The 13,437-nt window shown below is 41.3% G+C and overlaps 1 protein-coding gene across 1 annotated transcript in view; it reads right to left on the reverse strand.

Moving 5' to 3' along the window:
• snta1 (syntrophin, alpha 1) overlaps window positions 1–13,437 on the reverse strand; it is a 56,175-nt gene that overhangs the window by 2,980 nt on the left and 39,758 nt on the right. Inside the window, exons 3-7 of the mRNA XM_050037230.1 lie at window positions 8,437–8,629; window positions 7,948–8,137; window positions 5,803–5,933; window positions 5,170–5,366; window positions 1,819–2,006 (exon numbers count right to left, since the gene is read on the reverse strand). Of these exons, the coding sequence (XP_049893187.1) occupies window positions 1,819–2,006; window positions 5,170–5,366; window positions 5,803–5,933; window positions 7,948–8,137; window positions 8,437–8,629 (899 nt within the window). The remainder of the gene's footprint in view (window positions 1–1,818; window positions 2,007–5,169; window positions 5,367–5,802; window positions 5,934–7,947; window positions 8,138–8,436; window positions 8,630–13,437) is intronic.

Consider the following 13,437-nt stretch of genomic DNA (forward strand, 5'->3'; position numbering starts at 1 on the left):
ACCCACTCCACGCCTTCTCTCCTCCCTCTTTCCGACTTGCGCAGATAGGAGGGACGGAGGTGGGACAGACGAGTAGCTGCGCCAGCACGCACGGTGTGCCAAACTTGCAAAATCCGCCTGGCCACACCCAGTTGGCGAAGCGCAGGTGTGCTGCGCCCCCGCCTCGCCCGGTCTGCGAAACTAGAGCCCGTTGTGTTCGAGAATGAGACACATTCAAGGTCACAGTAACCTTGACCTTTCATAACCAAATTCTAATCAGCAGATCCTTGAGTCCAAGTACTGTAGATTTTTTGTGCCAGATTTTGAGAAATTCCCTCAAGGTGCTCTTGGGATTCTGCATTTACAACACCCCCCAAAATCTAATTCCTTGAGTCCAAGTGAACGCTTGTGCAAAATCTGTAAAAAATTATGCCCCCTTAAGGCTTTCTTGAAATATCGCGTCACAAGAATGAGAAATACTCAATGTCACAGTGACCTTTGACCACCAAATTCTAATCAGTTTACCCTTGAGTCCAAGTAGATGTTTTGTGCCAAATCTGAATAAATTCCCTCAAGGCTTTCGAGATATCCTGTGCACATAATGCCTCCGGCCACAGCTATCACCAGCGTGGAGGTATAAGGTTGGGCAACTGGACACATATATGGCTATCTGCGATTGGCTGCGCACATTGTCAGTTGTGTGTGTGGGGTTTGTCACTTTACTTTGCCAACTTAATGGTCTGCCTCTAAAGAAGGAGTGAGAGCTACAGTGCTAAAACTAAGTGTTGAGATCTGTCTACCTCTGCAACACTACTCAGCAACACCCTCTCGTTTAGCAAGCTAACCCGTTAGCAGCAACAGAGACAGTGGGGTCAACAGCCTGTAGCAGCATATTTTCACTTCTGACTCTGTGAATTAAGGGTTTATTTCAACCAAACAGGAGTTGGTGACAGTTTAAACAGTGGAAAGACTAACCGAGACAGTTTTGGTTAGTTTTAATTTGGTACTATTGAATTTGAATGTAGTGTTTTTATGAGTTAAAAGGCAATTAATGTAGTCTTAATTCAGTGAAAGAACAGGACTTGTAGTTTGAATATTTCTTTTCTTGATATTTTGTGATTTTATTTTGTTTATTGATTAAGCTATAAAAAGGTAAAAGAACTTGTGGAACACAGCGAACTCGCAGCTCGAACACACACCTGTGCAAACATATCGGCAGCTGGCCAGTTGTTTGACTTACGGTGGCCAGCTGAAAAAATGTTAACATATTGGCCAACCTTAGCGCTAAATGTTAAAAAACACAAAACAAAAGGTTTTGTATTAAGTGAACACATATTTAAATATAGTTAAAATATTGAAGTAATTGTGATTTTTCTATAAAAGTTCACTTTTGACTTTGGAAATAGTAGTTAGTCCTACATTTTCTGGAGCTTTCAACTATATATCATGGTCTTCTTCAGCAGATGGAGTTTACATTTGTCACACAAATGGCTCATTTGTTGAGTCAGGTGGAGATAGCTCAAAGCTGACCATGTTCATGACATCTCAGCAGTCTGAAGTTGAATTGAAAGCTCCATGAAAGGCTATCAAGTGGGATTATGAGATTATTTTCTCAATAGTTGTTTATATAATCATTTAAAACATTCAAAGTGGCTGTGGCATTGTGATAGCACTCTGAAGACATTTGCCTATAATGCTGTTATCCGTAAGATTTCCTTCAATCAAAAACACTCTCATGTACTGCCATGTTTGATAAGTTAACTTTGACATATTCACTATAACAGCTATAATTAAAAAATGCTACATACTGACAAAGCCCGAAGGTAAACAGACACTTACAATCTCGGCTTCGGGGCCTCCAAAGTCGAGGAACATCATGCGAACTCCATCATCTGAGGACATTCTTAGGCGCTCAAAGGGCTGCTGAAGCAGAATACTTTTCCTGACACCCAACTCTTCTGTGAATAGTGTGAAGCCCTCATCAATGTGGACTCCCAGGGTACACTCCTTCCCATTCCAACTACAGGCTGCCGGGGTAGAAAAGAAAAAACAGGGCTTACACAGAGGCAGAAAAAAAAGTAGTAATGATTTTACAGCACACAGCTGAAGTTGTTCTCAAATAAATCTGGATCTATCACACATTTCTTGTGTTCTCATTTTGTTGTGAGATCAGTGTCACGGTGTTGGTGCGGAGCCCAGATTTCTTGGCTGTGTTCTATGAGCACTGATAGGATAACAATATGATTCAAATAATGATTATTGTTAAGCAAAGAGAAAAGCTCTTAGTTAAATGCAACACTATCCTAATTCTGGTACTAAAATTAGACCACTCTTGGTTTTAGGGTGAAAGTTTTTGCACCACCTCATGCCACCAGCAGAGGGCAATGTAACAGCACTACTACACTGCACTGACTTGGAGCCTGTCTATAAAGCAGGATTACTGAGTTTCCAAAAGAAACTTTAATGACTAAAATGCAGGATCTGGATGGTGGAAGGAAAGAGAGCTGCATTGTAACACAGAGCAGACATGGCTTTATGCCATATATACAGCTGCACCTGAAACAAAAATGTTTTGTCTCCTCTCCAGTTCTTCATAAAAATCTATTACCAACAGCTTTCCTTTCTGAAAACCTAATTCCAGTCTTTTTATAAACACGCAGCCAAGAGAAATCTCCAGAGACGGAGGACATTTTGCTAAAGACTGCAGTCCCTAAATCACAGTGCAAGAAACAATAAGTGGTAACTCCTAATCCTGCTTTGTGAGACAGTCCCTGATTATGTACTTTGTGTCTTTGTTGAATAGACGTCTCATCTTGTGCCCAAGCAGTACCTGTTTGGATTAAATAGATTTGAGTTATATTCATAGATATGACTGAGGAGTTTGATCAATATAATCAGCACGTTTAATTAGAGAATACAAGATCCGATGCAACAGGCCAAAATCACTGGATTAGATAAGAAAAAAATAAAAGTATATTCCGATATGATCCATTAGCCTGACCTATCACGTACATGCTCAGATAAACTTTGTGTAACTTGCCGTAAAGAGACATGTCACATGATGATTAACAGAGATGAGCAGCATGTGTTACATTAACAGTAGAGTTAGTTTATAGCTTGCGCTGTCTACCCTTAGATAATTCTTATTCAGTGCAGCTAACTTGATATCAGGTGTTAATAATGGCCTTGAGTTTCAGTTAAGAGTGCCTTCAGATGCCAGGACTACCATAATGTGTTACACTGTTCATTTCATATTATATGTTGAGGTTATTCAAGTTATGGTCAACCTTTTTGTTTTTCTATGCCAATGAGGTATCGGCCACATTGAGTGCCGAGTTATATCCAGTATTTTACACTACAATTATTCATTCATTTATTCAAACCTTCATTTAAGACTCTGGAAATCAACTGATGGAGACCTTCATTTTCAGTGATACTGAGCATGAATAAAGGCATAAAAAACAACCATCAGGCAAACAGATAAACAATGTAAGCCACTTATTCATTCATTCTCTGTAACTGCTTATCCTGTTGGGGGTCGCGGGGGGGCCTGGAGCCTATCCCAGCTGACACTGGGGAGAGGCAGGTACACCCTGGACAGGTCACCAGACTATCACAGGGCTGACACATAGAGACAGACAACCATTCACACTCACATTCACACCTACGGACAATTTAGAGTCACCAATTAACCTGCATGTCTTTGGACTGTGGGAGGAAGCTGGAGTACCCTGAGAAAACCCACACTGACACAGGGATAACATGAAAACTCCGCACAGAAGGGCTGCCCCACCCTGGGTTCAAAACCAGGAACCCTCTTGCTGTGAGGCACAATGCTAACAGCTGCACCACCATGGCAACTTAAACCAGTTATAATATATAATAGCTTATGATTAAAATACAGGTTACTAAACATACTTTTGTGTAGATGATAGGTAGTTGGATAGCTAAAAGCATTTACAATCAACTAAACAAGATCAGAACTAAGGTATTTCAACAGCTGTAATGGCGGAAGAATATCCAAGTTTAAGGTCTTTTGCAGATTATTCCATGTATAAGGTTCATTTTAGGAGAACTACATATTTACTAATTCATATCTGATTAAGGGAATGTGGAGCAACAACCCATTCTGTGAGGGAGTACCTAGATTATATAAGTTCAGAGTTAAAAAGGATGAAATACAGGGTGGAAGCATCTTTATCAGAGCTTTATAGATAAATAAAAACCAAAGCTGGTCCCACCTCAGAGCCAAATGTGGCCAGCCGACCTTTTGGTAAAGATGGCAGTGATGGTTGTTGTAAGGATCACTTTTTACATACCTCAGGGCTGAGTGGTAGACAGCATAAATCATTTCAATTTAGAAGCAACAGCTTTTCCATACATAAACCAATAATCCAAAAAAGATGAATACTGATTCTACAATTCTTTTTCTATGTAGAAAAGGGAAATAATTCTTATTTCAGTGCGGAAAGCCAAGTACTGATCTCAACTTACTAATCAGTAATAATAATAATAATAATAATATAGAAATAATTATTCGTTTTTATTCTAAATACTCAGATTCAGATTTCATTTTGAATGTCTGAATGGTGGTAACCAATCAAAATGCTAGTAAAAGTTCTGTATGAGAAAAAGTTTGAATAAACAGATGTAGCTGTATTGCATAAGTGAGTCATGTTGTGGGTTATGTATCTCTTCCTTTAGGGGAGCACAATATGTGTTTTACAGCTTGAATATGATGTTGTTTAGATGGCCATTGGCCAAGCTAGGCAAAGTGCATCCAAACAAATATATTATTAACAGCTTAGTTCTTTAAGAGCGGGAAAAATATACGGTATTGGAAGATAATCAAAGACATGAAAAAGTGGTATTGAGCTGTCCATATTTCTGACTCTCAATATAGGCTTTTTTTTTTTACTGCATAACACACATCTTTATTATCCATCATGGATTGTGCCTTAGAGGTGAGCACTTTTTGTTGATGCAAAAAAGTTTAGCATGCATTCAATTTGGCATGAATTACCAAAAGAAACTTGCAGTACCATGACAACATTCATTCTTGCAAAGGGTGGGAGTCAAATCTTGAACCTTGGTTGCGTCATTCAGAACAAAGTTTTATTTTTTTTCTACTCCTAGGCGGAGAAAGATTGAAGACCGAACTGGGAGTCAAACAAATCTCTGAATCCATACCCGTGGTGACCTCCTTGATGAGCTCAGCAGCATTATGGCAACCCTCCACCAGCAGATGAGTCCAGGTGGACAGCTCCTTGGCAGAGTCCACCCTGAACACATGGGTCTCCACGCCTTGCTTAGTGCCCGAGCGCAGGCCAAATGAGAGATCAGAGTCCAGGAGAGGAGAACTTTTTCCTGGGCCAGAGTGGACCAGTCTGTAGAGGGAGAGAAGAAAGTATGAGAAGAACGAGGATGAAAGGGAGGGTAATTAAGATTCATAGAATACGATGAGCCCAAAGAGCAAAGGGTGTGCGTGTTTGTGTGTTACAGATGTGAACAGTGAGATGTAGAGTGCACAGGAGAGAAGGAAAGGAGGGAAAAACACATGAGTCATAGGTTCTGGTTCCACTTATGTTTTCCAAATGAATGTGACGTTATGGAGGCAAAATGTCCAAATGTCCAGTTATGGAAAGAGTGAGCATGAGCTCTTGGGCTGGGCCAAAATAAGCCGAGGGAAGTCTGTTAACTCAAAACTGGGCTGCTTAGTGTGGACAGAAGTTTATTAAATGTGCTATAAGTGCTAGGTGTGTTCATAAATACTGAGTGCTGTATGTGGTGTATGTGTATATATGCAGGTGTGTGTGTGTGAACCTGGTAGCAATGAGCGGGTGACTCTTGGTGGGGTTGCTGAGGCTCTCTTTGCTCTCAGGCAGGGAGGGATACAGGAGCAGGTCTTTGTCAGTCAACATAGCCAGTACTGGTTTCTCTGGACCCTGGGTCACCTGTGCATTTGCGGCAGAGTTGAAGAAATCATTTAATCTCACTCATATGGACCCTATGATTACTATACACGGCACATTTCTGACAGTAATGTGTCGTGCAGTTATGAATCTGGGATAAGTGGTGATGTGTTGGGGAAGATTCACAGTCATCCAGGTCATGGTAATCTTAAGTGCTTTATCGTATCCAAGAGGCTTTTTCAATTCTGAACTGAAGAGCCTCTTGGATGAGGTGAAACGTCTTTGAAAAACTCAAGTAAGTGCAGTTGCCTACGATATAGCACTTAAGATTAGTTGTTACATGACTGTAAATTAACTTGTATATGTGCATGTGCTTCCTGTATTTCTGTGTTGCTCCATGCACTTTAAAGGGATAGTTCGGATCTTTTGAAGTGGGCTTATATAAGGAGTATTGACACGGAAGCTAAGTAATGTACTGCTCTGGACAGGGGCAGCAACAAAGCGTATTTTAACTACTTAAAAAAACAAAATCAGATTAATTGTACACTACTTTTGGAATATTTTCATCGCTCTACTGTAATGTCAGACAGGAACTTTCGATGGAGAACTGAAGCCATTATCGCGCTCTTCAAAGCCACCAGACTCCATTAAGAACAACAGTAGTTAACCATCGCTGAACACTGGAGCTGCTGGTCTACTGCTGCCTCCATCCGTTTCCGTTTGTTGGTGTTATTGTGTGACTTTGGCATTTAAAAGTTGTCGTTTGGATTCACCAAGTCAAATAATGCAAACAAACTAATGCGGGATTTATACTTCTGTGTTGAATCGAAGCTGTACCTACTCTACGTCGACGCAGACCCTACGTTGTACCCTAAGCTGTAACCTGACATACATCTCCCCAGACACGTAACGACACGCCACAGCGGCGCAGACTTCCTGTCTGTTTTTGTAAGCTGAAACCAGTGGAAACAAAAGTTTATTTACTTTAATTTCACAGATAAGAAACAATAAATTATGAAGATAACAAAGCATCCACAAAATAGCATTTTAAGTCTTGTCATCTCCACTCGTTGCTAGGCTAATTTATACAATGTAAAATGCCATAGGCTTGTGCTTATAACGTTAGCATGTTATATTTATTTGGAGAAAGTGTTTAGTATAAGACAGTTGTTTTGTCGGTGAACCTTGTGAGTTGTAACGGAGCCAAATTTTGTGACATTACCTTTGTTAAATGTTGCTGTTGTCCCTGGCTTCATATGAGTAGAGGAAAAGTCTGCTAGCTGCTAGGCTAATTTATACAATGTAAAATGTCATAGGCCTGTGGTAAAAACATTAGCATGTTGTATTAGTGGGGAAAATGTGTCCAGATAAAGACAAGTGCTTTGTCTGTGAATGCTGTGAGTTAAAGTTAAGCCGATTTGTGTTTGAAATTGTCTCTTTTAAGCCGTGGTTAATGTGTGTTTTGAATCAACTAAACTTTACAGCACTTCACAGAAACACTGTCGCCGACTGGTGTTTTGGAGGTGTAACAGACACCACTGCACAAGTATAAATGCTCACATCGGCATAGTCCACGTGCGTAAGCTACGGCATAGGCAACTGATTGAGGCAGTGGTAGACCAGCAGCTCCTGTGCTCAGCAAGCTGGTGGCTTGACGAGAGCACGGATGAGGAACTGAAGCTGCGGCAAGGTAAAGCAGTCGAAATATACTCAATATAGCATACACTTAAAATGATATAGATTTTTTTTTTGGTGGGACTTTTTTTAGTTGACAACATATGTTTTGCCGCTGGCCCCTTCAATAACAGAAGATAGCTTATCTTCCGAGGCGGTACTCCTGCCTGCTTCTTCAAACCCACATCAAATAATCAAAACAATCCCTTTAAGATAGGATTCATTGTATTGTGTTGGAAAGTTGTCTTCACCTCAGACAGATATAAAAACAGGCACAAAAACAGGGTGCCATGACGTACTGAAAAAAATTAACATAAAAAATGCAAAACACTGCAGAGCTGATCTTGCAGTATGGACTATGTACGCCTGTATTCTTGCATACCTGCTCTGTAATCCAGCCCAGATGTTTGACCTCCATGCCAAGCTGCATGCTCTTCATCTCCTCCTTCACTCGGGGTAAAAGGTTGGCAGCACCAGCCTGGATGGCATTGTACCAGGACTGAGCCATGGCTGGGTCTTTTGCCCGCAGGAACACAGAGTTCTTTCTGTTGGATGAAATCACCTCGAAATACCTGGCAGATGAGATGAGAGGACGAGAGGGGGGAAGCAAGCAGGGAGGGAGGAAAAGGGAGAAAAGGGGCAGTTAGAGAAATGAAAGACAAATGACAAAGGCAGAAAAGCTTGAGGGTGAAGAGGAAGTTTCAGATGGTAACAAAGAGAATGTGTAAAGAAGACGGGGTATGAAGTCCCTTTTACACTATTCTCTCTGAGCCATTTTGTTATTTTCAGGTTAAGATCTGTCAGTTTTGAGGAATGTATGAACTGCAAATCAAAATATTGCATAAAGCTGTAAACTCGTAACACGCGTTACCTGTTTTCTGTGTCCGGGGGGCACTGTTTTCGTGTCACCTGGCACAACTTCAGCGGGATGCTGCGGGGCTCCTTCGCCTCAGGTGAGAGTTCGGTGCCCCTCTGAGGTGTGGAGGGGGGAGATTCCCACGGGAGGGCCGCCCCGGGGGACCCCGAGTTTTTAAAGAAGGCCGACATCTCCTTGATGTACTTCACTGGAGCAGAGTGAGAGACACAATTAGATAACGCGGACAGGCAGGCAAAGCACATGAAGACAGAGGAGGGAGAGAAAAAGAATTTTGGCTATAAATATGGAGCCTCCGGGTTCGCAGATGAGTTGAAAGCTGTAGCAGCACTTAACAGCTTGAAAAAGAAATTCATCTGCACAGAATTCTCAGTTTTTCTATAGAGCCTATCATTAATAACTCTTCTTAACATGGCCAATCTATGCTTCTCTCCACTTTAAAATGACCCCTCTCCCCAAGTTCATTTTTGTATTTCCTGAATACAGTATTTTCCCCTCCCTTTAATGTTGTATTTTTGTTGTATGTGGGTGATTCTGGCATGGGTGGGCCTGTGTTGAACACCAGCTGGAGGCAGAGAGGGGATGTGGTTTCCTCCAGCTGTGCACTGACATTATGTGGCATGGGTGAGGTGTTGGGAAATGCACTTAGGTGGTTCATTTGATACCCCGTTTAAAATGATATGATCTGTTAACTATAAAGTCAATAGTATTGAAAGTGCTGAAGCTATACAAGAAAAAAAACAATCTACAATCAGTTTTAAAATCAAGGCTGCAGAGATGAAACAACAGGGATGAAAATCTACTAGGGCCAGCTGCACAACGTTTTCCTTGAAGTCCAAGTTAAGGTTTCCATGAAACTGGTTGCACAAAACATCCTTAAGTCTTCTCCTTTAGGTTTCCTTAAAATGTTTACTTAATGATTTAAGTTTTTCTCATTATCTTGGTCTTGTACTTAAGGAACTGCTTCAACTGTTGGACCTAAGTAACCAAAGTTATGACAAAAACATAAAGTACCTCCGTCTTAACCGCAACATTACTGAGTTTATGGAGATAAGAGAAACATAAGACGTCCCGAGAAGAGCATTCTGCGACCAGGAGAACCCGATGGACACGCTTGCTAATGAGCAAATGATGTTGTGCTATAAATCTGACTGGAAGTCAGTTCATGATTGTGACCAACTGGAGTTGGATCACTCAACTTTCCAAAGCTGTACTCTTCCAGCTCCTTTACAATCAATGATTGCTCTGCGGTTTTATGCAATGGTTTCACAACAGTCAGTTATTGGCGAGGTATTTCATGTAAGCCTGGAGTGTCATACATAAGCAGCAAACTTAATGTGCTTTGTGCAACCAGCCCCTGGTCCTCAACCTGTGGCTGTTACGACAATCTCTGAAAACATGAGGCACAAGCAGACAGGACTCTGACTGGATGTCAGAACAGCCAGCAACTTTTTCTTTTTGCTGTGGTATAAACATAGGTATTGAGTATTGTTTTTTATACTAGTTTTGTGTTGAAGTTTAGAATTCTGGTATCGTGACAACATTAGAAAACACAAGCCAAATTCTACATATCTTAAGAATTGTTTAAAAATGTGTTTAAACTTCATGTTGCATTATGTGCCTTGTGTTTTTATCTTGTGTTTGATTGCTGCACAACCAATTGTCCTCTGGAGACAAGTAAAATGATTCATTGACTAAAATTGCTTCATTCCCACTAATAATGACCATCAGTCATGGTGTGGGAGCCGCGTTGTCATGCCGACATCAGTCAATACAGTCAATGTGACAATCAGTATTGACTGTTCTGTAGTCTGTATGATTAACATTATCAAAAATGGCATCAATAACTACAGGGAACAGAAGGGTTAGGAGCACATAACTACACTGTGGGACAGATATCTCCAGTGTTGGGCAAGTTACTCTCAAAATATAATATATTACATATTACTAGTTACCTTCATTTAAGAGTAATAAGTTACTTATTCAACTACTTTTGTGCTACTTTCACCAAAATGACCTCAGAAGAACTCACAGTCATTTTAAATGGATGAGGGTCATGTTGTTTCACAGTAGGTAGTTAAAGCACTCAAGCTCATTTATTACAGTTCATTTCAAAGCCAGTGCTGCAGGTCTGACCCATTCATGCATTCACACACACTGGTTACCACTTTGTGTGAAAAGCTCCTGCTTATATTATTAATAACGTGATGATATAGAACAAATAAACAGCCTAGACCGTATGAAATAAATGAATATCCTTGGGCAGAGGGTCAAAGTCTGATAATTATGAGATATGGATTAATATTTGTGGGCTTATGATATGAAACACAATGTTAGCACAACAAGCGGAATGGCGAGTGATCAAGCCACTACGACCAGCGCAATGCCTGCTGCCTGTGTGCCAGTCAGCTACAGCAGCAACGGAGATAGAGTTATGCATAAGAACGGGATTGTGTAGTGGTGCTGCTTTGCAGTTGTAGGGGATGTGAACAAGGACAAACATCCAACATGTATTAACATCACCGGGATGGGGATACAACAAACCGGAGGCCAGCTCCTAGGACGCAAAAGCAGAATGGGATACAGTGTAGGTATATGAATGGAAACACACTGGACATGATAACGCACATGATCACCGGCACCCTTCTATAAAGGTAGTGTATAATGAATGACAACACACAACAACCTTCACCTATTATTTTAAAAAGTGTTATCCAGGAATTTTTTCACATTTACAAATTTGTTGCCCCATGCGTTTAACACTAATTATTCTTTTTCACCTTAATGACCATATCCAATGTCGAAGTGGCCCCTTATTAGAGAATTTGGACCATAATTACCGGTACTTTTTGAGTTATTAAACAAATCCAGCCTTTTGTGTTGTTTTCCAATGACTACAATATTGCAACCCATAATTATTAGAATTACATCGTCTTGTTTTGGCACACTGCCCAGCTCTATTCTGCACACAACTCTTTTAAAATGCAAAGTTTAACCACTCACACACCTACAAACACCTACTCTCTCACACACACGCACACACACAACCGTGCACACACACACGTACATAGAAACACACGTGGCCTCAGCTCCAGTCCAGTAGGCTGTGGTATGGGTTTGGCACAAGTAGCCACTGCTGGAGTAAAAATAGCCCAGAGGACATGGCAAGGCATGAGGCTGAAGGCTGAGCTCTGGTTTCACTGGGGAAGTGTGAAGTGCTCTTCTTGCTCAGTACAAGAGGCATGTAGCCAGAGGGCAAGCAGAAGAGTCACAGCGCAGGACAACGGCAGCGAGAGAGAAAGAGGGGGCTTCCACCATTCCCAAAATAGAGCCCCTGCCAGCCAGTCAGGCAGGCAGCCATACAGTTATTTTCTTAAAACATCAAGCAGTACATCATATCCACAACCGTGCAGTGGCTCCTTCTTTTATAGCTGTATTTCACTACAAACAGTGCACAAGTGATTCAGACTTCTCGTCTATCAGGAGCTGGCAGTGACTCAGTGATTAAAGAGAGGGTCAAAGTATAGAAGGGTCGGTCCTCAGAGCACCCCTGCTCACTCTCCGTAAAGCTGCTTTCAGACATTAAATCTGCTACACTGCTTGTTTCATCTGTCTGTTGAAGCAGTGGCTTTTCGTTTCCACACACAGGACTTTAAAAAAGTGTCATGTTGACTGTTCAAAAGGACACGGTTGCCACGTATGCAAACTAGCTCACATGATTGGCATCCAGCCCGTGCAAAGAGGCATCGCGGAAAGTTATGTGATGAGCAAGCCGAGAGATTGTTCACTTGTTATCTCGTCCTTGGCACCGGCAGAACAACTGTTATCAAATTTCGATGTCAAACCGAGCCATCTCCAGCCATCCTTGTAAAAACAATCTCTCGTTTCAGTGTAATCTGCCACTTTAAAATCCTTAATATGATCAAGTGTCACTCTGCCGTCTCCTATAATTGGTTCTAATGCCACAGAAATGTCAAATGGAAGAACGTCATAAAACCATGTGCTTTCAGTGGCATAAGGACTGCGTGTGCTTACACGTGAGAGATGTTCAAAATGGTGCAGAAATGGTCTAAGTCGGAAAACTGCCAGAACAGCGCTGACGGAAAAAATGACTCAGTTTCTTGCCAACATTTAAAACTGGCAGAGCATTTTAGGACTAAAGTGCATGTCTGAAGGGGACTTAAGTAGCTGCAGAAAAGGGCATGACCTAAATGCTGAAAACTATAAACATACAGTAGCTCCTCTGAGTCAGCAGTATCCTCGCCGTCTTCCCGTCTGCAGCTCTCCTTTTTGAAAACGTATTCTTTCTCCACAATATTGTCCTGGATTTCTAATCTGCCTCTAATCTTTCCCTCTCTCCCTGTCCTCAGAGATGAGGTCTGTTCCTTTGCAGTTTGGGATGTGGATTGTTTCAGTATCTGAAAGCTAAAAATCTCTTGCCATTAAATGGTTTCTCCTCTCAAATCTATAAAGAATAACCAAGAAGAATGACTCTGTTTCCCCCACTTTGGATTAAGAGTATTGAAAACGCCTGCCTCACATACTCTCATTTTCTCCCCGCCTCTCTCTGTCTCCCTCCCTCTCACTGACGCTGGTCTACCAGTATGGTTTCCAGGGACAAACATTTGGGCCTATGACACACACACACAGTCTGGGTTTAACGCAAACACTTGCTCACACTCCCATGGCTAGGCACACATGCAAACACACATAAATGAGCACACAAAGTAATGCACAGCCAAAAATAAATTTATGGCTTGGAATCCCTGCGGCTGAGTCTCCAGCCTCAGTGCTTTTTTTGAGACTGACTTAGTGTCCACAGAGCAGAGTGCAGAAGGCTTGCTCAGATTTGTAGCCTTTTTTTCCCCACTTGTTCTTTTGCAGATTGTTCCTAATTTAAATCATAGTTTATTCAGACACATTTTGATTATGAATGCTTGTGTCTTAAGGTTGGATGAGGAAAAAAGGTTTGTATTCCTCAAAGTATAAAGAAAAAAT

This window comes from Epinephelus moara, chromosome 24 (assembly GCF_006386435.1).
Source record: "Epinephelus moara isolate mb chromosome 24, YSFRI_EMoa_1.0, whole genome shotgun sequence".
NCBI lineage: Eukaryota > Metazoa > Chordata > Actinopteri > Perciformes > Serranidae > Epinephelus > Epinephelus moara.